This window comes from Cicer arietinum, chromosome 5, assembly GCF_000331145.2.
Source record: "Cicer arietinum cultivar CDC Frontier isolate Library 1 chromosome 5, Cicar.CDCFrontier_v2.0, whole genome shotgun sequence".
Classification (NCBI taxonomy): Eukaryota; Viridiplantae; Streptophyta; class Magnoliopsida; order Fabales; family Fabaceae; genus Cicer; species Cicer arietinum.
In genome coordinates, this window is record NC_021164.2 from 61,814,393 (window position 1) to 61,839,392 (window position 25,000).

The 25,000-nt window shown below is 35.0% G+C and overlaps 1 protein-coding gene across 5 annotated transcripts in view; it reads left to right on the forward strand.

Annotated features, from left to right (window-relative positions):
• Positions 1-680: 680 nt before the first annotated feature.
• LOC101512220 (uncharacterized) overlaps positions 681-25,000 on the forward strand; it is a 33,553-nt gene continuing 9,233 nt past the window's right edge. For 2 of the 5 annotated variants that reach the window (XM_004501824.4, XM_012716310.3), the window contains exons 1-15: positions 681-1,135; positions 2,019-2,130; positions 2,664-2,777; positions 3,492-3,673; positions 14,502-14,697; positions 17,985-18,233; positions 19,251-19,397; positions 21,470-21,548; positions 22,445-22,558; positions 22,632-22,798; positions 23,832-23,900; positions 23,973-24,099; positions 24,313-24,427; positions 24,558-24,748; positions 24,834-24,946. In XM_004501824.4, the coding sequence (XP_004501881.1) occupies positions 798-1,135; positions 2,019-2,130; positions 2,664-2,777; positions 3,492-3,673; positions 14,502-14,697; positions 17,985-18,233; positions 19,251-19,397; positions 21,470-21,548; positions 22,445-22,558; positions 22,632-22,798; positions 23,832-23,900; positions 23,973-24,099; positions 24,313-24,427; positions 24,558-24,748; positions 24,834-24,946 (2,313 nt within the window). In that variant the 5' untranslated portion in view covers positions 681-797. The remainder of the gene's footprint in view (positions 1,136-2,018; positions 2,131-2,663; positions 2,778-3,491; positions 3,674-14,501; positions 14,698-17,984; positions 18,234-19,250; positions 19,398-21,469; positions 21,549-22,444; positions 22,559-22,631; positions 22,799-23,831; positions 23,901-23,972; positions 24,100-24,312; positions 24,428-24,557; positions 24,749-24,833; positions 24,947-25,000) is intronic. The other 3 variants (XM_012716309.3, XM_012716311.3, XM_027334793.2) reach the window with 2 other exon arrangements.

Sequence of the window (25,000 nt, forward strand, 5' to 3'; positions counted from 1 at the left end):
TGAATCACAAAGAATTAAAGTAACATAAAAATAATAAATAAAAATAGGAAGTGATACGTAAATGTTGAAGTTGACAATAATGAAAAAAATATTTATGGTAAAGTAAAAAATGATATGACTAAGAATATATAATAGTAGAATTTAGAAGAACCAATGATAAAAAATTGAAAGCCTTATAAAGTTTCAAGTGTTTTTGTGGGATAGTTAGATAAATATATTTTAACTAAAAAAATCTCTCAAAATCCACTTCAAAAATAATCTTTTAAAATTTATATAATGTAAAATCCTCAAATTTTTTAATTGAACACTAAATTTCGTTCACCTATTAAAATAATTTTAATAATCAATACCACAAAAATTATTTATATTGTTTCAAAATTTGAATTGAATACCAATGTATTTTATTATAACCAAAAAACTTTAAAAATCTATTAAAATCTCAATTGAACACACTTCTTAAAATAATTTTGATACACAATTAAAAATTAATTTTATTGTATGTTTGAAAAATCATAAACGGTATATGCATTAAAATTTATTCATAATATATAACGAATAACTTTTTAATTTTTTTCATAAAAATATAATATTTTAATTAATTTGTTGGGCCGGGCTCTGAAACCGGTGTACCGTACCCCACATATATATATATTCACAAGCACCAGTTTAGAAATAAGAGTCTTTCTTCTAAAATATAACAATTTTTGAAAATACTTGGATGGGGAGAAGAAAATAAGCTTTCTAGGAATAAACCGAAAAAAGATAAAAAAAAAATCCGAAAAATAATCAAATATAGCATGGAAGTGATTAACCAGAATAAGGAGGATAATCCGATGGCAGAAGAGGGCAATGACAATGCCATTGATCACAACGAAGACACATGCTATGGTGTGGAAGATGAGCGAGAAGAACAAAATTCATCAGAGAATGAAGGAGAAGAAGAAGAAGAAGAAGAAAAAGAAGAAGAAGCAGAAGAAGAAGATACAGAGTGTGAGAATCCGTTCGAGTTCGAAAACGGGATTAATCCTTTGGACTTAATAGGTAACAGTGATTCCGGTCTTCCGTGCTACCAGACAATTAAAGATTACGTGGTTCTCTGTAACAAAAAGCGAAAACCACTCGAACAATGTCACCGGTAACTAACTTCATCTTATTTAATTTGTCTAGGTTTTGAAATTTCAATTCAATCCATAATACCTACGTGTTATTTACTTCCATATAATTTCTCTGTTATAATTTAACAATTTAGCTTCGTATATTTTTGTCCTCTCAACTTCAAAATATTTTTGTCCACTCACATTTAATCTATGCTTTAAACTATGTATTCAGTTAATCAGTGGTTGATTAGTTACTACTGTGTATGTGCAACTGTGAATGCTGTAACCAACAATGTGAGTGTTCAATATATTAGCAATTATAACGAATAAGCTTCTTAGTGGTAAAAGTTTGTTTATTTTTCTAATTGAAAAAAGAAAATATAAAGACTAGAAGTTTAATTAAAACTATGGCACATTAAGATATCTTCAAAACAGAAAACCTAGATCCTACCAGTAATAGAGTATAGCTCAAGCTAGCTCAGCGCATGGCACAAGCTAGCTCAGCGTATGGCACAAGCTAAGCCCAAAAAGGCTTCTATCTGTAACAGAAAGTGCTGCGTCAGCACCTAGCCAACAGCCCGTGTAGCTAACTGACCTTGAGGCAGTTAGTCTCCTCTAGTATAAATACCAGAGTTATTAAATGTAAATGAAAATCAAGAATTCATCCGTTCAATACAGAGAATATGGAGAACCGGTTTTCCTTCAGTTTCTCTCTCTTTCTCTCATGATTTCTCTCACTTTTAGTTTCGATTAACTAGGAACACGAAATAAAAGTTCAATGAGCTACTAAGACGAGTCTTTATTTTGAGTTCAGACACCATGAGTGTTGAATGGAACGATTATACGTGTTTTGCATGAATGAGAACCAAATAAATTGCTGCTATGTTTGACACATTTTATATTGAATGTCTCTAAACACAGTGAAGGAACTTCTTCTAAGAAGGCAAGAGAAGAAGATATTGCCGAGGTAAGCTCAGCTGAGATGACGGAAATTGAATTAATGAATTTTGATCAGTGCGGGAGATCAAAAAAGGTATGATACTAATACTAAGATGTACATATGTTCAGTAACAATTGTGCAACATCTTGATAAGAATTTCTCCATCATATGTTATTCTTGCATTCATTAATTCCTTAAAGAAAGGTAGATTACAAGTTTTAGACTCTAGCAATGGAAAGCATAGCTGACTAATACATTTGGTATTATGATTTTGGAAGAAAATTTATACACGCTCCTGCCAATCACTTTTATCCACTCATAGATTTTTCTAGTGAGTTTCCATTTTTTACACGGCGTGTAACTTTGCTGCAATTTTTATTTATATGTTTTCTTATTCCTTGTTTTCATTAATATTCTGTTTTATGGATGAGAGATTTTTACTAATTTACTTTTACACCTCTTTCTTTTTAAGCTCTTGGTCATATATATTTTCTCATGCATATTTTGCCCTTGAAAGGATTTATATGAAACTCTAAAAATGTTGAGCACTCTCAATTATGTGTTATGTATTTATTTGATTTAGCATAACTTGCATGACACTTTTTTCAATATTGTTTATATTCTAGAAGGTGCCTAGAAAAAGAGGTAGGCGAAAAGGATCAAAGAAGAAACTTGACGAAAGGCTGTCACGAATGTTGGGCGATGCCAACCTTCACTATGCAAATCGTCGTTATGACATGGTACATTATTCTGTTACGTAGTGAACTATAGGCTTTGGCATTAGACTTGTTCAAATAGTACTTAAATCCAAGTTCATCAAATCAAATTGATTACATATTCACACTAAACCACTTTTGATCTGGCTGCAAAACGGTGTTTAACTTTTCAAAGAGACAAAGTTGCCTCCAAACCACACATAGCTACAAGTTGTGTTCCTATCTACTAAAAGTCCCACATTGAATCTGATATGCCTTGAAAAAATGTTTATATATGAGGCATCTCTCTCTTTACAAGTCTATTTTGTGGGGTTGAATTAGCGCAACACAAATTGTAAGATGGTCTGAGAATCCATCCAAAAATTGTTGGGCCACTGTTATGGGATCCCTCAAGTCATGCTCCAGAGTCTAGATGTCTAGTCCAGGGCATGGTGAAGTTTGTTGAAAGTCCCGTGTTAGATGTGAAATGGTCTTAAAAAGTGTTTTTAAGTGGGAGTCATCTCTCACAAGGTTTGAGTTAGGAACAACCCAAGGTCTAAGAGTATCCATTTTTAGTTGACTCAACTTTCATAATAAAAAGGGGAATTGTTAATGTTAGATTGCATTAGAGCTTGAAGTTAAATTTTACTGATTCTACACAGTTTCTGTTTTGTTTAAGCGTGATATATATTATAGGCATTAGTACTATGTTAGCTTTTTGCTAATTAGTTATTCATTGCTATGTTGACTTTTTTGCAGGCTATAACTGTGTTGCATGAAGTTGTCAGGCTGAAGCCAACTTTACCCGAGTCATATCACATCCTTGGACTTGTCCATAATGCAATCGGGGATTATAAAAAAGGAATGAGTTTTTACAAGATTGCTGCTCGTTTGACTCCAAAGGATTCATCGCTTTGGAAAATGCTCTTTGCATGGTACATGTAAGGTGGTTATTACCTTTTGTTGCCATTGTTAGTTCTTAGAAGTTACTCTTTTGAAAATATTGAGCTGCATCATTCTAATAGTGAAAGAGGATAAAATTGCATCGTGTGTGCATTTTGCACACCGCTCCCCTATGTTTATTTAATCTGATTTATCACTGCTTTTAAAGGATTTAGATTCAAATTATTTGTCATTTGACGCGATTTATAAAAAATTATTCTGTTGTTCGATCTAGGTAGCCAACTCCATGGTTTGGTTGTGGGATAATAGAGTATACTACTCTTGTATCTTAGTTGTATCTACTGTGATCAGACAACAGCTCTCATATCTCAAATATTGAGCTGCATCATTCTAATAGTGAAAGAGGATAAAATTGCATCGTGTGTGCATTTTGCACACCGCTCCCCTATGTTTATTTAATCTGATTTATCACTGCTTTTAAAGGATTTAGATTCAAATTATTTGTCATTTGACGCGATTTATAAAAAATTATTCTGTTGTTCGATCTAGGTAGCCAACTCCATGGTTTGGTTGTGGGATAATAGAGTATACTACTCTTGTATCTTAGTTGTATCTACTGTGATCAGACAACAGCTCTCATATCTCAAATATTGAGCTGCATCATTCTAATAGTGAAAGAGGATAAAATTGCATCGTGTGTGCATTTTGCACACCGCTCCCCTATGTTTATTTAATCTGATTTATCACTGCTTTTAAAGGATTTAGATTCAAATTATTTGTCATTTGACGCGATTTATAAAAAATTATTCTGTTGTTCGATCTAGGTAGCCAACTCCATGGTTTGGTTGTGGGATAATAGAGTATACTACTCTTGTATCTTAGTTGTATCTACTGTGATCAGACAACAGCTCTCATATCTCAACGGTTGGACCGATGATAAAAATTTATAACAGAAACTTCATTGAATTTAACAGAATACACAACACACAAATCTAGCAGATCAGCTTCCATACCAGCCTTAGAGCTGAGGCTCTCCTTAGAGAAAATAGTTCTCAGCCTTACACAAGAAAACACGCATGCTAAACTTTTCACCCTATAATTATCCCTCATACATTTACGTGACTCCTAAATAAACTGCTTTAACATATAATTGCTCTATTGCATAATTAAAATAATAATTAATAATTGTTCTGCTGCATAACTTTCAGAATACTAATTGTGACCATTTAATGTCTTATTTCTCCTTGATTCACAAGCCGCATTTTAGGCTTAATTTTCTTCTGATCGAACACTTCACCCACATTATGACCTTAGACTCTAACATTAATTTTGTACCTGTTGAATGAGAGAAAAATGAGAGAGACATATGGTGAAATCGTGTGTCTAAACTACACAACAGAGTCAATTTTATATAGATTCAAGACAATAAATACAAAAATAAATATAGGAAATATTGCCCTATTTACATGATACAGAGTCAATTTTATATAGATTCAAGACAATAAATACAAAAATAAATATAGGAAATATTGCCCTATTTACATGATACGATATGTAATCATATACCTTATAAATATACAAATATTATAAAAATATTTTCAACACTCTCCCTCAAGCTGAAGCATATAGATCATATGCGTCAAGCTTGTTACATATATAACTAATTCGAGGACCTCTTAAGGATTTAGTGAAAACATTTGACAATTAATCATTGGAATTAACACAGCTAGCAGTGATGTCGCCTGATTCGATCTTCTCCCGTACAAAGTGACAATCTGTCTCAATGTGCTCGTTCCTCTCATGAAAACCGAATTAGAGGCAATATGCAATGTTGCTTGATTATCACAAATTAATTTCATCTGTGTTGCCTGTTTAAATTGAAGCACTTTGAGTAATTGTTTCAACCAAACGAGCTCACAAGTCACTAATGCCATGACCATGTATTCAACTTCAGCACTGAATTTTGCAACCACCTTTTGGTTCTTACTCTTTCAAGATATCAAGTTTCCTCCAACAAGTACACAATACCTATAAGTGGATCGCATGAGTATGCCCAATCGACATTTGAATAACCAACTATCTAAGTATGTCATTTGTTTTCATAAATTAAACTTTGTCATGGAGCACCTTTAATGTATTTCAAGATTCGTATCATAACATCCATGTGTTCATGGCAAGAAGAGTTTAAGAATTGACTTACCACATTGACTGCAAAATAAATGTCTGGACATGTGCCTATGAGGTAGTTTAATTTACCAGCCAATCTGATGTATCTCCTTGAATCTAAAAGTAACTCCCCTGATTAGGTAGGAGTTTGACATTTGGATTCATAGGAGTACCAACCGGCTTGACATTCAATAAATCTGTCTCTTCAAGAATATCCATGACACATGTCCTTTGTGAAATTACCAAGCCATCCTTGGATTGGGCTACCTCAATACCCAAGAAGTAGCGGAGCTTGCCAAAATCTTTAGTCTGAAATAGATGAGATAGATGTTTCAACTAGAGTACACCCTTATGATCACTACTAGTTATGAAAATATCATCTACGTAGACAATCAAGTAAAATGCATCATTGGATTGAGTGACGATAAAACACAAAATGATTGGCTTTGCTTCGAATAATACCAAATTGTTGAATAACTGTACTGAATTTGCCAAATCAAGCTCGAGGAGATTGTTTAAGACCATAGAGGGACCTGTGAAGTCGAGAAAACATGTTAGAGGACTTCTTCTGAGAAATAAATCTAGGTGGTTGCTCCATATACACTCCCTCTTCAAGGTATCCTTGCAAAATGACATTTTTAATGTCAAGTTGGTGTTGAGGCCAACTTCGGATGATTGCAATAGAGAGAAGTCTAACATAAGTCATTTTAGCCACAAGTGAGAAATTATCACTATCACTCTAATCGAGGCTTAAAATTTGAGTGTACCCATTTGCCACTAAACGAGTTTTAAAGTGGTCAATCTTACCATCTGGACCAACCTTCCTAGGTGCCACTGCTTTGAAGTGCACAAATCTCTTCAATCATTGCTTGTCTCCACTATGGGTGGGATAAAGCTTCTCCTGGAGATTTAGGAATAGAAACAAAATACAAGGAAGACAAGCAAGTATAATTCAAATGAGCAATCGTAATGAACAGGTGTTGGGACATGCACAATAGAGGGTGGTTAATGACGACGGTATGTCTAAAGAGGTTGTGGAGTGGGTGGGTTTTTCAGAGGTTCTGTAGGAGGGTCTATAAGAAGATATGCAAAAGGGACAACAATAGTGGGTCCAGGTGGGACGGATACCTCATGCTTAAAAGGAACAATAGCAGGCAACACAGGAACGACGACTGGAAGAGGGTTATGAGGTACATGGGTTGACTCAAAGTATGGAACATACTCAAAAAAGGTACATCAGCCAAAATGAGGCACCATCAAAGAGTAGGAGAGTAATAATGATAACCTTTTTTGAGATCGATGATAACCAAGAAAGACACATTTTAGTGATCGAGCCTAAAGTTTTTCAAGATTAGGAGAGAGATTGTGGAGAAAACATGTGGACCCTAAGACACGAGGAGGAAGAGAATAAAGAGGAGTATGCAGTAAAAGGACCGAGTGAGGGATTTGGTTATAAAAAAAGACGAAGGCATGTGATTTATAAGATAGTACGCTGTTAGGACAACATCCCATCAAAAACGAGATGGAACATTACCGTGAAGGAGAAAACGAGTTGTTTTAATAAGATGTTGATTTTTGAGTTCGACATCCCCGTTTTGTTGAGGTGTATGAGCACAAGATGTTTGGTGAAGAACGTAGTTAGAGGTAATAAAATTTTGAAATTGATGGGACAAATATTCTTGGGCATTATCACCGTGTAAAGTGTGAATGGACATTTCAAATTTCCTTATAACATTGCTCAAAAATAGAAAATATTTCAAATGTATTTTTCATTATAAATAACCATGTACAAAGGAAAAAATTATCAATAAATGTAACAAAATATCTAGACTCCAGAGCGGATATAATACGAGAAGGACCATAATGTCAGAGTGAACTAAGGCAAAAGGGGGCAAAACTTGTTTATTGGCTTGATTAGGGAAATGACTACGAAGGTGTTTCCTTAACTAACACAACTCATAATGTAAGCTAGATAATTGGGAAAAATTAGGTTCTAATTGTTGAAGTTTAGGAAGATTTGGATGACTTAATTGAGCATGTATAGTAAAAGAAGAATTTGTGGCAGGACTTGCCATTGGTTTGACAGAGAGATAATAGAGACCATTAGGCTCACATCCTACACCAATCGCTTGTCCTGAAGTTCAATCTTGCAAAGTCACATTGCCATTAGTAAAAGTAACAACACAATCATGAAAACGAGTCAATCGAATGATAGAGATTAAATTAAAATGACATCTAGGCACATAAAGAACAAATGCAATTGATAAAGATGCAATTAAAAGGACATCCAGGCACAAAGAATAGAATTAAATTTCGGAACCATTGGTTGAGACTACAATAGGTAAATAACTAGACGTAATGAGAAAGGAAAAAAGAACTTTATTACTAGTAATGTGGTGAGGCGCACCAGAATCAAGAACCAATTGACTAAGGGAAGGTGAGATGCAAACAAATGAATTACCATTGTGTTCAGCTGACGATTCTCTACCCACCGAAGAAAATGTTCATAAGTAGTGATAATTAGTAAGTAGATAACTTAAGCATCACTGAAACAGTACTTGAAGAGACAAAATAATTTTTTTGCAATGAACAATACTGCACCATGAACAATGCCGGCGTGGTGAAGAGTACTTGCGATGAACAATGATTGCACAGTGAAAAGTGTGTACGATGAACAGTGATGCTGAAATGAACAGTACATACGATGTGAACAATATTCACGAACTTTATTGCTGAAAAAAAAAAATGAACGGGGCAAAACAGAATTGGAACATGGTTTGCTTGAAAAAACATCTCACCGGAGGAAGCGAGTCGACTGAGTAATCAAGGTTTTAAGGTTGTCTCTCATATAAGCTCAAGACAATAAATACAAAAATATAGGAATATGACCCTATATAGGAAATATGACCCTGTTTACATGATATTATATATAAGTACAAAGATGTACCTTCTGTAATAGTCATAATTAGTCACATGGATTTTTATTTAGTTATGCGGAATTTTCTTATTTTATTTCCTGTGTCTTTACAGTAATGCAAAGCATAATTTATACAGACTAGGAGATTAAGGCTGGATGCTGATCTAGTCTAGAAATTAGGGAAGTTATTCTCCTCATAATTGCTAATTCTAATAAGATAGGAAAGACTAGGAATTAGCTAATACTAATCTATATTTAATGGACATAAAGCTGTCATAAAACTGTACAAAACAGAATCTGTTGATTCTCCTTAATTAGCGCCAATCTTCAACACTCCCCCTCAATCTGGGTGGTAGATATCTATCATACCCAGATTGGACCTGATAGTTTCGTATGTGTGCCTTGAAAGTGCCTTTGTTAGAATGTCTGCTGTTTGTCTGTTTGATGAGATGTGGTTAACACTTATGATCTCATGATCAATTTTCTCCTTAATGAAGTGTTTGTCTATTTCCACATGCTTTGTTCTATCATGGTGAACCGGGTTTTTTGCAATACTTATAGCTGCCTTGTTGTCACAAAGTATTCTCATAGTGTAGTTAGTAGGAATTTTGATCTCATCCAACATTCGTTTGAGCCAAATCCCTTCACAAATTCCTTGTGCCATAGCTCTGAATTCAGCTTTTGCACTACTTCTAGCGACCACAAATTGTTTCTTACTTCTCCATGTTACCAAGTTTCCCCATACAAAGGTGCAATAGCCTGTGGTGGATTTCCTGTCAGATAAACTCCCTGCCCAATCTGAGTCGGTATAAACTTCAATTCCCTGGTTGTGGCTCTTCTGGAAATAGAGCCCGCGGCCAGGTGTACCCTTTAGGTATTGAAAGATTCTATTTAGAGCCTTCATGTGAGTCTCAGTTGGGTTGGACATGTAGCGACTAGCCAAGCTCACAGCAAAACCAATATCTGGTCTAGTGTGAGTTAGATAGATTAGTTTTCCAACTAAGCTTTGGTATCTATCCTTATCAGCAGGTACACTTTCTTCTTCACTTTGTTTCATGGGTTCTACCGGAGTATTGGCAACTTTGCATTCAAGCATCCCTGTTTCTTTGAGTAAATCCAAAGTGTATTTCCTTTGAGAAACACAAATACCATCCCTTGTCCGAGCAATTTCCATTCCTAGAAAGTACTTGAGTTGGCCCAAATCTTTGACTTCAAATTCTTCGGTTAAGATACTCTTGAGGTGGCTGATTTGATCATGATCATCTCCTGTAATAACAATATCATCAACATAGACAATAAATAAGGCTATTCTTCCCTCCGGAGAGTGCTTAACAAACATAGTGTGGTCTGTTTGGCATTGGGCAAAGCCATCTTCCCTGACAACTCTTGTTAGTCTATCAAACCATGCTCTTGGAAATTGTTTCAAGCCATAGAGGGATTTATGGAGTTTGCATACCATGTTTGAGGTGTCATGTGATTTAAGCCCGAGAGGTATTTGCATATACACCTCCTCTTCTAGCTCACCGTTTAGGAAGGCATTCTTTATATCTAATTGGTGTAGGGGCCAATCTAGATTTGCTGCCAATGATAATAGGACCCGAACTGAGTTGAGTTTTGCCACAGGTGCAAAGGTCTCTTCATAGTCCACTCCATATGATTGTGTAAATCCCTTTGCAACTAATCGGGCCTTGTACCTGTTTATACTCCCATCAGCATTGTGTTTAACCGAAAAGATCCACTTGCATCCCACTGGTTTCTTCCCTTCAGGTATTGTGGTGATTTCCCATGTGCCATTTTTTACCAGTGCTTGGACTTCTTCAGTTACAGCTGCTGCCCATTCAGGTTTCTGTAGAGCTTCTTGAACATTCCTTGGAATTTCTATGTTGTCAATGGCTGCTACAAATGATCTGTAGTTTTGTGATAATTTTCCATAGGAAACACAATTCTCAATAGGGTGTTGAGTGCAAGTTCTCACCCCTTTTCTTACAGCAATAGGAATATCAATATCAACAGTGTCAAGATTCACAAGGAGTTTAGAGTTTGGGACAACGTTACCTGTAGGGATTTCATTTTCTGGAATCTGGTGAGACTCATGGCTTTGCGGTGGAGCTGTGCTGGGCTCTACTTCCTTCCTCCTTCTTCTTTCATAAGTTTTCCAACTTCCTTCGTGTGTACCTTGATTATGTTGGGTTGTTCCAATTTCATTGTTTTTTCCATTTTCTGCCTCGGCCACTGCTTCAGTTTCTGTTTGATTATGTTGGGTTGTTCCAATTTCATTGTTTTTTCCATTTTCTGCCTCGGCCACTGCTTCAGTTTCTGTTTGATTATGTTGGGTTGTTCCAATTTCATTGTTTTTTCCATTTTCTGCCTCGGCCACTGCTTCAGTTTCTGTTTGATTATGTTGGGTTGTTCCAATTTCATTGTTTTTTCCATTTTCTGCCTCGGCCACTGCTTCAGTTTCTGTTTGATTATGTTGGGTTGTTCCAATTTCATTGTTTTTTCCATTTTCTGCCTCGGCCACTGCTTCAGTTTCTGTTTGATTATGTTGGGTTGTTCCAATTTCATTGTTTTTTCCATTTTCTGCCTCGGCCACTGCTTCAGTTTCTGTTTGATTATGTTGGGTTGTTCCAATTTCATTGTTTTTTCCATTTTCTGCCTCGGCCACTGCTTCAGTTTCTGTTTGATTATGTTGGGTTGTTCCAATTTCATTGTTTTTTCCATTTTCTGCCTCGGCCACTGCTTCAGTTTCTGTTACAACAACCGGTTCAGGTTCTGCTGTCCTTTCAGCTGGGATAGGGGCAGTTTCTGTTTGTTCAAACATCCAAGGTTGGTATTCTAAAGTTTCAATTGGATATGTGTGTACTTGCTCCCCCTGAATGCCAACTTTGGGGTAGTAGGGTTGGTTCTCGAAGAAGGTTACATCCATGGTGTGGTAGAATTTTTTGGTGATGGGTGAGTAACATTTGTACCCTTTTTGGTGAGGTGAGTAACCAAGAAAAATGCACTTGATAGATTTGGGGTCAAGTTTACTACGGTGTGGGTTGTGGTTGTGGACGAAGGATGAGCATCCAAAAATCTTTAAGGGAATGGAGGTGAGTATTTTGCTGGTTGGGAAGAAGATTTGGAGTGTGGAGAGGGGGGTCTTGAGGTTAAGGATCCGGGAAGGCATTCTATTTATAAGGTGTGTTGCCGAAAGGACAGCTTCCCCCCAAAACTGGTTCGGGACATTTGTGGCTAACATGATTGATCTAGTTACTTCCAAAATATGTCTATTCTTTCTTTCCGCAACTCCGTTTTGTTGTGGAGTGTCCACACAAGAGCTTTGGTGAACAATGCCAACTTTTTGTAGGTAAGAACTTAGAATCGAATTGTAGTACTCACAACCATTGTCAGTTCTAAGCACTTGGATCTTGTTGTGAAATTGAGTTTGCACCATGTTGTGGAAAACCTCAAAGATCCTTCCTACTTCTGATTTCTCTTTCATTAAAAATACCCAGGTAACACGAGTGTGATCGTCAATGAACGTGACAAACCATCTAGAACCAGTAACATTCTTAATGCGTGATGGTCCCCATACATCACTATGAATTAGGGCGAAAGGTTGGGATGGCTTATAGGGTTGGGGTGGGTATTGGCTACGTGTATGTTTGGACAATTGACAAATTTCACACTGAAAATGCTTCTGATTTTTATTGAATAAAGAAGGAAATAATTTTTCCAGATACATGAAATTTGGGTGGCCTAATCGATAATGCCATAACATTACAGGATTGTCACTACTTGGAACACTAGCTGCTGCATATGACTTGTTCTTGAGTCCTCTTTCTAATTCTTCAGCTTAAAGTAGGTAGAGTCCAGCACACTCTTTAGCACTGCCAATCGTCTTCCCCGACTCCAAAATCTGAAATTCACACAAGTTAGGAGAAAATTTAGTAACACATTTCAAATCTCTTGTGATTTTGCTAATGGACAGCAAGTTGCAATCAAGTTTTGGCACATATAGAACATATTCTAGTGTAATATTAGGTGACAAAATAATTGATCCTGTACCCATGACCTTAGAATGTGTGCCATCTGCTATTCGGACAGTGCAGTTAAATGGATAAGGAGAATAACTAGTAAACAAATTAAAATTTCCAGTCATGTGATCTGAAGCCCCTGAGTCAACAATCCATGACTTTGTTTTTCCCATGCTAGTATTTAGAGCATGTGAGACATTCCCTCTCTGAGCCACTACAGCCGTACCACCTTTTTCTGTAGAGAGCATGGTTTGTTTGAAGATTTTTTGTAAAGCCTCCATTTGTTCCTTGTTAAATGGAAATGAAGTAGATTTTACCTCAGCTTCTTGGTGGTTAAAAATTGCGTTGCCTCTGCTGTCCCTGCTTTTGAATTGCTTGGCTTCTGGGGGTTTTCCATGTATAACCCAACATATTTCTTGTGTATGGCCTGGTTTCTTGCAGTGATCACACCAGGGACGATTTTTCTTTTGAAATGGCCGAATTTGGTTTCCTCTTGCAGCCATTGCTGAGCTCTCGGTGGGAGGTGTTAAGGTGGCATTTCCCAACATGAGTTTCCTCCTGCTCTCTTCTCTCCTTACTTCTGAAAAGGCTTCCCGAATTTTGGGAAGAGATTTGGTTCCAAGGATCCTTCCACGGACTTCATCAAGGTCCTTGTTTAGTCCCAATAGGAACATGTAGATTCTGTCCTTCTCCACCAGCTCTTTGAATTTTTTCTTATCCCCTGGACAATCCCATGTGACTTCTTCATATACATCTAGTTGTTGCCAATGTCTACTAAGTGTACTAAAATACTCAGTAGCAGAAGATTCTCCTTGTCGAAGGTTGTGTAGAATGCTTCTTATCTCAAATATGGCAGAGGTATTGTCCACATTTGCATATGTTTCCTTCACAGCATCCCATATCTCCTTTGCCGAATCATAGAACATGAAATTTTCACCAATTTCGTTGGTCATGGTGTTGAGCAGCCATGACATTACTTGGCTATTCTCAAGTTTCCATTTTTGAAGGGTGGCATCTCCTTCTTGGGGACATTTTGTGTCTCCTGTGATGTAGTCTTCTCTCCCTTTTCCTTGAAGGAAGATCTTGACTGATCTTACCCATTGGGTATAGTTTTGACCATTTAATTTATGGCCAATGATGAGATTACTGAGCCCATCATGTGAACTGGTCGGAAATGATCCAGTTTCCATCTTTGGCTGTTCGTTGGAAGGTTCACCCATTGCTGGCGGCGCTAGGGTTTTCTTAGGGATGGATCAGATCGAGCTCTGATACCATGCGGAATTTTCTTATTTTATTTCCTGTGTCTTTACAGTAATACAAAGCAGAATTTATACAGACTAGGAGATTAAGGCTGGGCGCTGATCTAGCCTAGGAATTAGGGAAGTTATTCTCCTCATAATTGCTAATTCTAATAAGATAGGAAAGGCTAGGAATTAGCTAATACTAATCTATATTTAATGGACATAAAGCTGTCATAAAACTGTACAAAACAGAATCTGTTGATTCTCCTTAATTAGCGCCAGTCTTCAACAAGTTACATGTGATATTTTCATTAGCAGTAGAATCTTAGATTAGTTGCGAATCAGGTTTAGAATTAGAATTAGCTTTCACTTTAAATTATATTTGTTGTAAATACCTTTACTGCCTTGTTGGAGTTTGTCTTTTTCTAGCAAAACTAAGTTTGTGCATGCTTTCATTTTAAAAATCAATTTATATATAGAAGAAATGGTTAGTTACTAAGTAGGGAACCATTTTCAAATGCAGAGAACAAGGTGATATTGGTGAAGCCAGTTGTTGTCTTTCAGAAGCAATAAAAGCAGACCCTAAAGATAGTACTCTAAGAAGTTATCGAGCAATGCTTTATGCTGAACTTCAAGATTTTCAAAAAGCTGCTGTGGCTTATGAACAAGTATATCAACTTTGTTGTGAAAACGTTGATGCACTAAAAGAAGCAGCTAAGGTTGGTCGTTTGCTTTTGAGCCATATTTGGTATGAAAATGCATTTAATTTTCCATAGATTTCATGTGTTGCTAATTTTTGTTTGTTTTGTAATGGTTATTTTCGTATCCAATATAGGATTGGGCCCATACAAAAATAAAATTAGTGCTTTAGCTCAACACAATCATAATATGAAAACTAAAAAACAAAGTTGGACTGGCTCAAATACTTTAAGGCTCTATGATTCCTCAAATCAATATTTCTTGGAGGCCCCAAAATATACTTCGAGAAGGCAAATAAGTGTCTTTTTTGGCTAGAATACACTTTTGATCTATAAGTTAAAGTCAATTTCCGTTTAGGTCTTTTAAGTTTTTTTTCCCTTTCCAATTTGGTCTTTTATGTTACATTCCATTTGCATTGTTAGCCTTTAAGTCTCAAAACGTGCACGTTGTGATCCTTTTTTTGGATTTCCGTTAAGATGGTGATGTGTCATAACAGGGCTGATGTGCTAAATTCATATCATTACTTTATATGAGGAAGAAATAACTTACGGGACCTAAGTGAGAGTTGAGTTAAACTTAAAGAACCACATGCGTATTTTTACTTAAAAATTAAAATCATTAGTTAAAATGGTTAGTTTCTTCATCTTCGTCAACAAGAAATTAAGCTCAATAATATGAACGAGACTTCATCTTCTTCTACAAACCTCAAAACCCCCCAATAACTAGGGGTGGACAAAGTTCAGTTATGAACTAGAACCATTTAAAAACTGAACCAAACCGTTTTTCAGTTTGAAAAAACTGAACAGAACTGATTTTCAGATCAAAAAACCAAACCGAATTGGTTTATAAACCGGTGAACCAATTTATTTTTGAACTGAACCGAATTGGTTTGTAAACCAAATTTTACATTATTACCCCTAATTACTTTTAAAAAAAAAATTCGGTTCTAGTTTTTTCGAATTAAAAACCAGTTCGGAAAAACTGAAAACCGGTTCGGTTTTTTCAAACTGAAAATTAGTTTGGTTCCGTTCTAGTTTTAAAAAATCAGTTCGAAAACAGTTCGGTTCTCAATTTTTATAAATTAGTTCAATTCAAAAACAGTTCGGTTCAGTTCAGTTCTGCAGTTTGGTTTTTTTGAACACCCCTACCAATAACTTCATCTTCTTCTATACCATATTTTTCAAACCCCAACTTCATCTTCTTCAAACCCCAAAAACCCCAACAACTTCAGAAAAAACACCAACACCCTGTAACAAATAAAACCAATATAGATTAAGATCTGGTTTTTTCCTAGGTGATTCAGATATGGGTAAAATGGGAAGTTCATGTTTGGACTCTTTTTGAAGAAAATTTGATGAAACAAATAAAATGGATTGTAGGTAAAAAGGAATCCATGATTTTTAATTTGGGGACAAAGAAGAAGAAGGAAATTAGTAATGGAAGAGAAGAAGATTTGATAAAACAAATGAAGTTATTGGGATTTTTGGAGTTTGAAGAAGATGAAGTTGTTGGGGTTTGAAGAACGTTAGAATATTATAAAATATCTTCTAAGAAGCTGCTATTTTGGGGTGCTTAAATCAGGCTGACCAACCACTTATAAATTGAAATCAGGCCACAATTACATTGTGTTTGAATTTGTGGTAAATTCAAATCATAGCGGCTATAGCGTAATGAAATTTGAACTTGTTCCGCAATACGCTATTGAGTACACAATGTTATCAAATAGCAGCTATAGTGTTACTGTTGAAGTTGTGGGATTTTAGAGAAAAGGAGAAGTGAAAATAATAAGGGTTTGAATATTATTGATAATAGCTTTATGATAACTTGATTACAAAAGACTCAATACTAATATCTATTTATAGAGAAACATAGACTCAATCCTAAATCAGGAAATAATGAGAGATATTCTAAGATATCTCTATAATTATAAATTGATCATAAGGAATAATTTAAGATACTCTAATATAATATAATAGATATTATAAGATATTTTCTAATATTCTAACACTCCCCCTCAAGCTAAAGCTTACTAAGTTTTAGCTTGTTACAAGAAAATAATGTTTAGCTCTGTAAAATAATAAAAAGGATGGAAAAGCAACTCAGGAATGCAGGTGAAATCGGAGAGAATTGCTATAAATATAGCCTAGCCAGATAGTCGATATGATCATTAGCCTGAGAGAAATTCATGGCAAGCAATTGAACAAAGCAAGGTCCGTTCTTCTAAAAACTGCATTTGGAAGCTTCAAACCAATAATATTGGAGATGCGTGCTTTAAGGAGAGAAAAGCAAGGTCAGTGCATATGGGACAAAGATGGGGCCAGTGCATCTGGGACAAATTGCCATGCTAAAGTGTGAGTCATGACAATAAAAGACATTGTCAGAATGACCATCAATGGAAAAAGAAGTCATCACTAATATGATTCATCTGCGGAAAAAGGGACACCACCGGAATGATCGTCGGTGGGAATTGAAGCCACTGTTATAATCTTTTAGTAAGAACTAAATTGCATGACAAACACCAAAGAGGAAGCAGCGCGACTCTGATGAAACTAAACCATGATCGATCAGTGGAGTGAGGAAACACATCCAAAACAGGAGAAACAATGGTTGTTTCAGAAAACTTTTCCAATAGACGGTATACAGCAGCATACAGCGGCAACGACAGTAGCAGACGGGGCAGCAGCGACGATTATGGGCGGAAGTGATAGTAGTTAGAAAAAGGAATGATCGTGCTAGAAAAGAGAAACTAGGATTATATTCCCAAACTGTTGGGAACTCAGGAGCGGGATATTGGCAAGACAGTTTAAGGAGGATCGAAATAGGCTCTAGATACCATGTTGAAGTTGCGGAATTTTAGAGAAAAGGAGAAGAGAAAATAATAAGGGTTTGAATATTATTGATAATAGCTTTATGCTAACTTGATTACAAAAAACTCAATACTAATCTCTATTTATAAAGAAACATAGACTCAATCCTAAATCAGAAATAAATCATTATAATAATGAAAGATATTCTAAGATATCTCTATGATTATAAATTGATTCTAGGGAATAATTCAAGATAATCTAATATAATATAATAGATATTATAAGATATTTTCTAATATTTTAACAGTTACTATAACAATATTATTTGAACAAACTGCTATTTTTTGCAATCTACGATTGTCTACACTGGCCAATATTTTTCAGCCGGAATCATGTTTTAGAATACTGTTCAGTAGGAACTGCTCATATTTTATTTTGATCCAAATAAATATTTTGTGGTTGAGTTTTGATGTTGATTAAATTTTCACTGCTTTCTTTAGTTCTATCAAAAGTGTGGCCAAGTTGAACGCTCAGTTTGCATTCTTGAAGACTATCTGAAGAATCAGCCAGATGGAGTAAATGCAAGTGTAGTTGATCTACTTGGTGCCATATTGATGGAAATCAATGCGCATGACAAAGCTCTTCAGTATATTGAACTATCTCAAGTGGACGGAAAAGAATTGCCCTTAACTTTGAAAGTTAAAGCTGGAATCTGTCATGTTCATCTTGGAAACATGGAGAAGGCTCAGGTGCGTTGCATGCACATATTATAATTGAATTAACTTTGATTTGCTTGATCACTGGCATGCTTAATATTACTTGTTTGAACCTCAAAATAATGTTAGGTTTATTAATATTTGAGGGTATCTATGAATGGGTATGTAGTTGGGAATTCTCAGTTAACTTTTCTTAAAATAATTTAGGTTGTAACTAACTCAACCCTTATAAAATCAATTTGTAAGGTGGGAATGCCTCCGATTTATGAACATTTTCAGGTCTATCTCATTCAACGCGAGACTCTCAACGCCCCCCCTCCCGTCCAGGACGGGACATCTCGAGTGTGATGGATCTTGGATAAATTTGAGTTGGACTTTGACTCAACCCTTACAAAACTGACTTGTAAAGTGAGGAATGCCTCCCATTTAAAAACTCATTTTCAGGCCATATTCCATCTTAATGTGAAACTCTTAACAACTTTGATTTTCCTTCCTACCACTTGTTATTGTCCATGATATTATCCCCATCTAGTATAGCACTTCCATAGTTTGAACTTTGAAAGACATTGGTATATAACTTTGTTACGATTTTTCCATCTCGTGGATATTCGTTTCCTCTTGTTTAACAGGCAATAGAGCTTTACATGTAACAAAGCTTGTTAGTATCCCTGAAATTATCTCCATCTTGTTTATCACTTCTGATGTTTGAAAGAGATTTGCATAATTTGTTATGATTTTTCTGTGGAGACTTTTTTCCTCTTGTTTCAGCTTTTTTAATTAGACTTCTTGTATTCTGTTGTATAAATTTTTTTAGCTTTCTAACAAAAACTATTCTTTTTTTTTTGCGAAACTAAAGGAAATTATATTTTAGGTTATAGTCTTTGTTTTCCAGCACAACCATTTCTTAGTCTTCTTTTATTTTGTCAGTATTTCATCGTTTTTGTGTGTTTTCTCATTACCTTCAGTTAATACAATATGAGTCTTTTGTTGTTGTTGTAGTTTTATGTTATTTGTATGAAGTGTGTTACTTACATTTAACATGATTAACAGGTTTTCTTTAATGATTTGAAACCAGAGAATGCAAACAAGCATGTTGAGTTGATCACTGAGGTTGCAGACTCATTAATGGGTCTTGGACATTATAATTCGGCTTTGAATTATTTTCCGATGTTGAAAGGAAATAGTAAAAATGAAAATGTATGGTAACTCATTCCTATCTATTGCAATTTTCATTTTTGATTTTATCCGGCCAATTTATTTATTGAGTTTAATGGATATGCACTGTCAGCGTACAATTTTTTTACACTAACATCTAATGAGAGTTATCCATTATTGCATGTCTTATCATATTTTAGATATCCATTATGCCCCATGTCTTACCATATTTTAGATATCCATTATGCCATGTCTTACAAGTCATAATCAACTTTGACATGAATGCTATTGGATGTCAGTGTAAAACCATTTTACACCAACAATACATATCCTATTTTCTTTTATTTATTCAGCTGTACACTACGCATAGGGTCTTTACAAACGTTGTCAATATTTCAGCATAGGGTCTTATTAGAGATACCTCCAGTGCACCACATCTAGCATTGGACTGCACCTAGGGAATAGTTTCCTTGTAACCAACTAACTGAATTTAGTTAGTTAGCAAACTGTTAGGATTAATTACTAAAAGCCCTCCAAAGAAATGAAAACTGAATTGTGAATATTCCTGAGAATTTATCAAACTCAATGAATCAAGAATTCATCTTCTAACATGATATCAGTAAGTCCTATCGGATCCATGGATCCTCAGCCACCACCACCGCTCGTAAGCACGTCAACGATGACTGCATCTGCGTCTCCCTTGACGCCCCTGGGATCTTCATCAAGTAATAATCACTTCTATACAATTTCAGAAAAGCTTGATTCGCATAATTACTGGTTATGGTGTCAACAGGTTGAACCTGTGATTAAAGTTATTAGAAATCAGCAGAGAATCTTCTTTTTGTACTATGCATTAGGAGCCTCAACCTAGTTACTCTCAGTTCTCGATGCCCTGTTTCCAGGCATGCCTCCATTTACTGCACTGCCACCTCTAGTGACATAACCATCAAATCCTCAAGCACTAGTGGCTAACACGAGTGATTCTCTTCTCTCCTCACCCAGTTGAGCTTGAGGGGGAGTATTAGAGATGCCTCCAGTGCACCACATCTAGCATGGGGGGCTGCACCTAGGGAATAGTTTCGTTGTAATTAATTAACTGAATAAAATTCAATTAGTTGGCAACATGTGGATTAGTTTCTAACATTGTAATCATTTGACAATTAAGAAATGAAAACTGAATTGTGAATATTCCATAAAATTTATCAAACAGAATGAATCTAGAATTCATCTTCTAATAGGTCTTTACAAATGTTTTGCCTTAGACCCAACTCAAATTCTAAGAACTTGAGAGGAAAATACTTTGCATTTCATTATCTGAATGTAAAACTGAATAGTTACCATTAAAGGCACTGAGGGCCTCTTTGATGCGCAGTATATCATAGAGACATAGGATATACAGCTGGATAAAGATATGATAGGATAGTGACATGATAAATTATCATATCCATTGTTTGATACACACATGATAACTAACAAGATAACAATATTTTATTTTGTCATGTATTTGATACACATCTTATCATGAACAATTATATTATATTTAAATAAAAATTACCATTCAATATTATAAATTAACAAAAAGGTAAATAAGTAATGAAATGATTTTATATTTAAACATAATATATAATTTAAATTTTAAAAAAAAATCACGAGTAACCAAATAAGTCTATTTTATTTGTTAGAATGTAAATAAAGATATGATATATATATGTAAATGGCAAAAATATTTTTGTAAACAAATTATATTGATTGTAAAATTTCAATTAATTTTCATGTACTTATAATTTTGACTACTGGTTTATTAACTTGTATAAAAAAAACTACCCTTGTGATAAAATTATGTTTATTTTTATATCAAATTCTATTAATTATGTTTATTTTTATATTTGATTAGATTTACTTTTTTATTGAAACTACTCATTTTTTCATTTAATTTTATATGGGGACTCGTTACATTGAAGGATATTTTGAGAATAATAGCATTAAATCAAGTGTAGTTAGTTAAATTTTGTTTATATTTTGGTCCACCACATATGACTACATTTTTACTTATATTTGAGTCTAGAGGGAATATCAGATTAATCCAATATTGAAATTGAATTTTTCTCTTGCAGGGTCTTCTGTATTTGAAAATTGCTAGATGTTATCAATTCTTGGGAGAAAGGTTACAAGCTATTCTCTCTTTTTCCAAAGGCAAGGTTTTATTTTTATTAAGAACAGAATTTAGGCAAATTATACTAAATGAGAGTCACTCCTAGCTTTTACTATACACAAAACGAAATTTCTTTTCCCCAACATTCCCATTTAGTGCTGAATTTAGGCTTTAAGCCTCAACCTCAAAACCTAGCTCAAGAGGTGAGGATTTCCCAAGCCTTATAAGGACCACCTAGGTCATAACATACCATACTCCTTTACACTAAAAACTGGACATTATAAGTGTGGAAAAATGCATGCTGTCCAATAACAACACCTCTTCATGCCTAGAACTTGACATATAGAGCGTGGACAAATACAGTCACGGTTGAACCAATAATTGGTGTAGCATATGCTCTATACTTGTGTAGCTTTTGAGCTTTAAGCCTAATTAAAAAAGCTAGCTTAAGAGGTGAAGACTACTCAGGCCTTATAAGGACTATATTTCAAACAGTTTCCCAACAAAAATCTGAGTTTGGTTACAACCTTTTTCTTGGGGGAGTTTTCAGGAGTATTCGTAGATTCAAGTCTTGCAGCTAATGTTCTCAAACATTCTCCTTTGCTTAGCTTTTGAGTCTTTAGAGTCACATGTACTTTTTCTTTAAAGTTAATATTATTTTAAGCTTTGAAACCCTTTTATGTTTCTTTATACTTTGTGATAGAATAAAAAAGGAAATAGAAAAAAGAGCGTCAATAGAGGTGTATAGGTGTTGCACGCTTTTTTGACACAGGCTTGCAATTTTGCAATAAATGCTTGTAGAGTAGTATATCTTGTGTGGTGATGCAATATTAATTGATTTCTGATTATTATTCTGCTTGGATAGATCTTTGCTTTTTTTCTTTTTCACTTTCTAAATTTTCATATTCTTCAGTTTCTAATGAAGATTTTGTTTCAGCCCTAGAAACACTACAAGATGATGTGGAAGCACGCATAGCTTTGGCTTCCCTTCTTGTTGAGGAAGGGAAAGAAAATGATGCCATTTCCTTGCTGTCTCCTCCAAAAGATTCTGGTACTTGTAAAAATGTTTCCTTTCTTTGTGATTGAAGTTCTTCCGTTGACATACTAATACAAGGTACTTGCAGACCCTGGTGAAGCACATTCTGAAAAGTCAAATAGATGGTGGGTTGATGTGAGGATAAAACTTAAGCTCTGCAACATATTTCATAGTAGAGGGATGTTTAATGATTTTGTGGGTGTAAGTTTCCCATTGGTTCATGAATCGCTGCACGTTGTAACTCCTAGACAGAAGGTAATATTTGAGAAGCTAAATTTAAGCATACATTCTTTCTTTCATACAAGCACATTCACACACAAAGTCGAACATAAATAAACAAGTGCTCACAAAAATCTCCGTATATATGCATGCTCAGTACAAATTTAACCTTTTGAAAAAACTAAATAATTTTATTTAGATCTTCAAAAATTGATTGCTCTGTTTGTCAGAATTATAGAATGCAAGAAAATGATAGAAACTGAGAAAAATATCTCAAGATGATAATATTCTGAATTCATTATAATTGCTTGAATGATTACAATAGAGAGTAACTGTATATATATAAGAATGCAGTGCTAACTAACTTCCTGAATACATGCTAACTTATTCTAACAGAAAAGCCAGCTTGCATGCACTGTGAAGGTTTTTAGCTTTAGGCCCAATATCTCTAACACTGTTAAAAAGGTTCAGATGGGGACCTGTCAATCCGTTGTGTTTATTGGTTTTGGATTTTGTTTTTGAAAAAAGACTGGGGCTTTTGTTGTCGTTTGCTAGCTAGTGAAACCTTAGGTTGATGATAATCATGCTTTAAGAAGGGTTTTGTATTTTAGTCTCGCAGTTAATTGAGCAACTAATATCAGGTTTTTGGTTATTATTAAAGTTAATTTGAGAATGTTATTCAATGGATGGTCAGTCAGTTGGATTTTGTTTGATAAAATCATGCAACAGAAGGGTCTTCTATTTAGGCTGCCATCTTCACTCTTGGTCTAGAGAGCACCGAGGCATGAAGCAAAGACATCCTGTGTGCTCATTTTTTTTAACCCTATTCGTATCTGTAGATGTCTTCTGTAGGATGATGTAAAAATGTGTGGAGTTAAGATTTCATTATATGTTTAAAATAGATTAGTATGTGATTATGATCTCCCAATTACATTATGCTTATATGATAATATTTTGTTTCTGGAGGAGCTTAGGAGGTACCTAAGTTTTGTTTTATTCCTTCAACTCTGTTAGTACAACTTTTTTATGATAATGTGTTAACTAGATGTTGTGTATGGGATGTTTCCAGAAACCAAATACAGACTCTCCCTTGTGTAATCTTCACAAAGATGAAGAATATCACCAGCTAATCATTGATGTTAGTATTTCTATCACTTCATTTTGTATCCCCTTTCCCCTTTAATGTATGACACTTAATATCGATTTACAGTTGTGCAATGCGTTAGCATCCTTGCAAAGGTATAGGGAAGCATTAGAGATTATTAATCTCACTCTAAGGTCGGCTCATACTTCTCTGTCTGCTGAGAATAATGAGAAGCTTCGTTCTCTTGGAACTCGTAAGTCCTGAACTTTAACAAGACTTTATCTCCTTCTAGATTGATTCTACACTTGCAACTTTTCTCGTTTCAATAAATCAAAATAAAAGATGAATTACTGCATGTTTGTTTGTTTCCCCTTCCTTAGCTTTAGGTATTTTGAAGAGAAATTAATTTGTTATTTTAGGGTGGGAAAATGCATATCTTGCTGATAAAGCAATTTTTTGTTCACAGAAATGGCATACAACACTACAAATCCTAGACATGGTTTTCATTGTGTAAAATGCATTGTTCAACAACATCCACAGAATGTTGCAGCTTGGAATTGCTACTACAAGGTCATATCGAGGTATATTTCTGGATGCAAGGAACCTAACGTTAAATTTGTTGTTGTAGTAGGACACAGATTTACGGCCTAAAGTAAATGTAGAACCTATTTCTTCCATAATTTTGTTTACTTGTTTTATCCTGTATAATAGATTGGAAAACCGAGATACAAGACACGACAAATTTGTACGTGCTATGCAAGGAAAATTTGTGGATTGCGTGCCTCCTATCCTCATTTCTGCACATCAGTTTACTTTATGTAGCCATCATCAAGACGCAGCAAGGAAATACCTTGAAGCTTATAAACTTTTGCCGGAGAATCCCTTGGTTAATCTCTGTGTTGGTATGTTCTTTCACGCTGTATTTGTATGTGCTATCTTAGCCAAGAACAAGCAGAAATTGAACTCTTAATCATCAATGTTTCTTAGGAACAGCCTTGATCAACTTGGCGTTGGGTTTCAGACTTCAAAATAAGCATCAGTGTGTTGGACAAGGTTTAGCATTCCTCTGTAATAATTTGAGGATTTGTCAGAACAGCCAGGTTTGTTTTTATGAATTTCCGTGTGCCTATTTATGAATAAAATGTTCATTAATT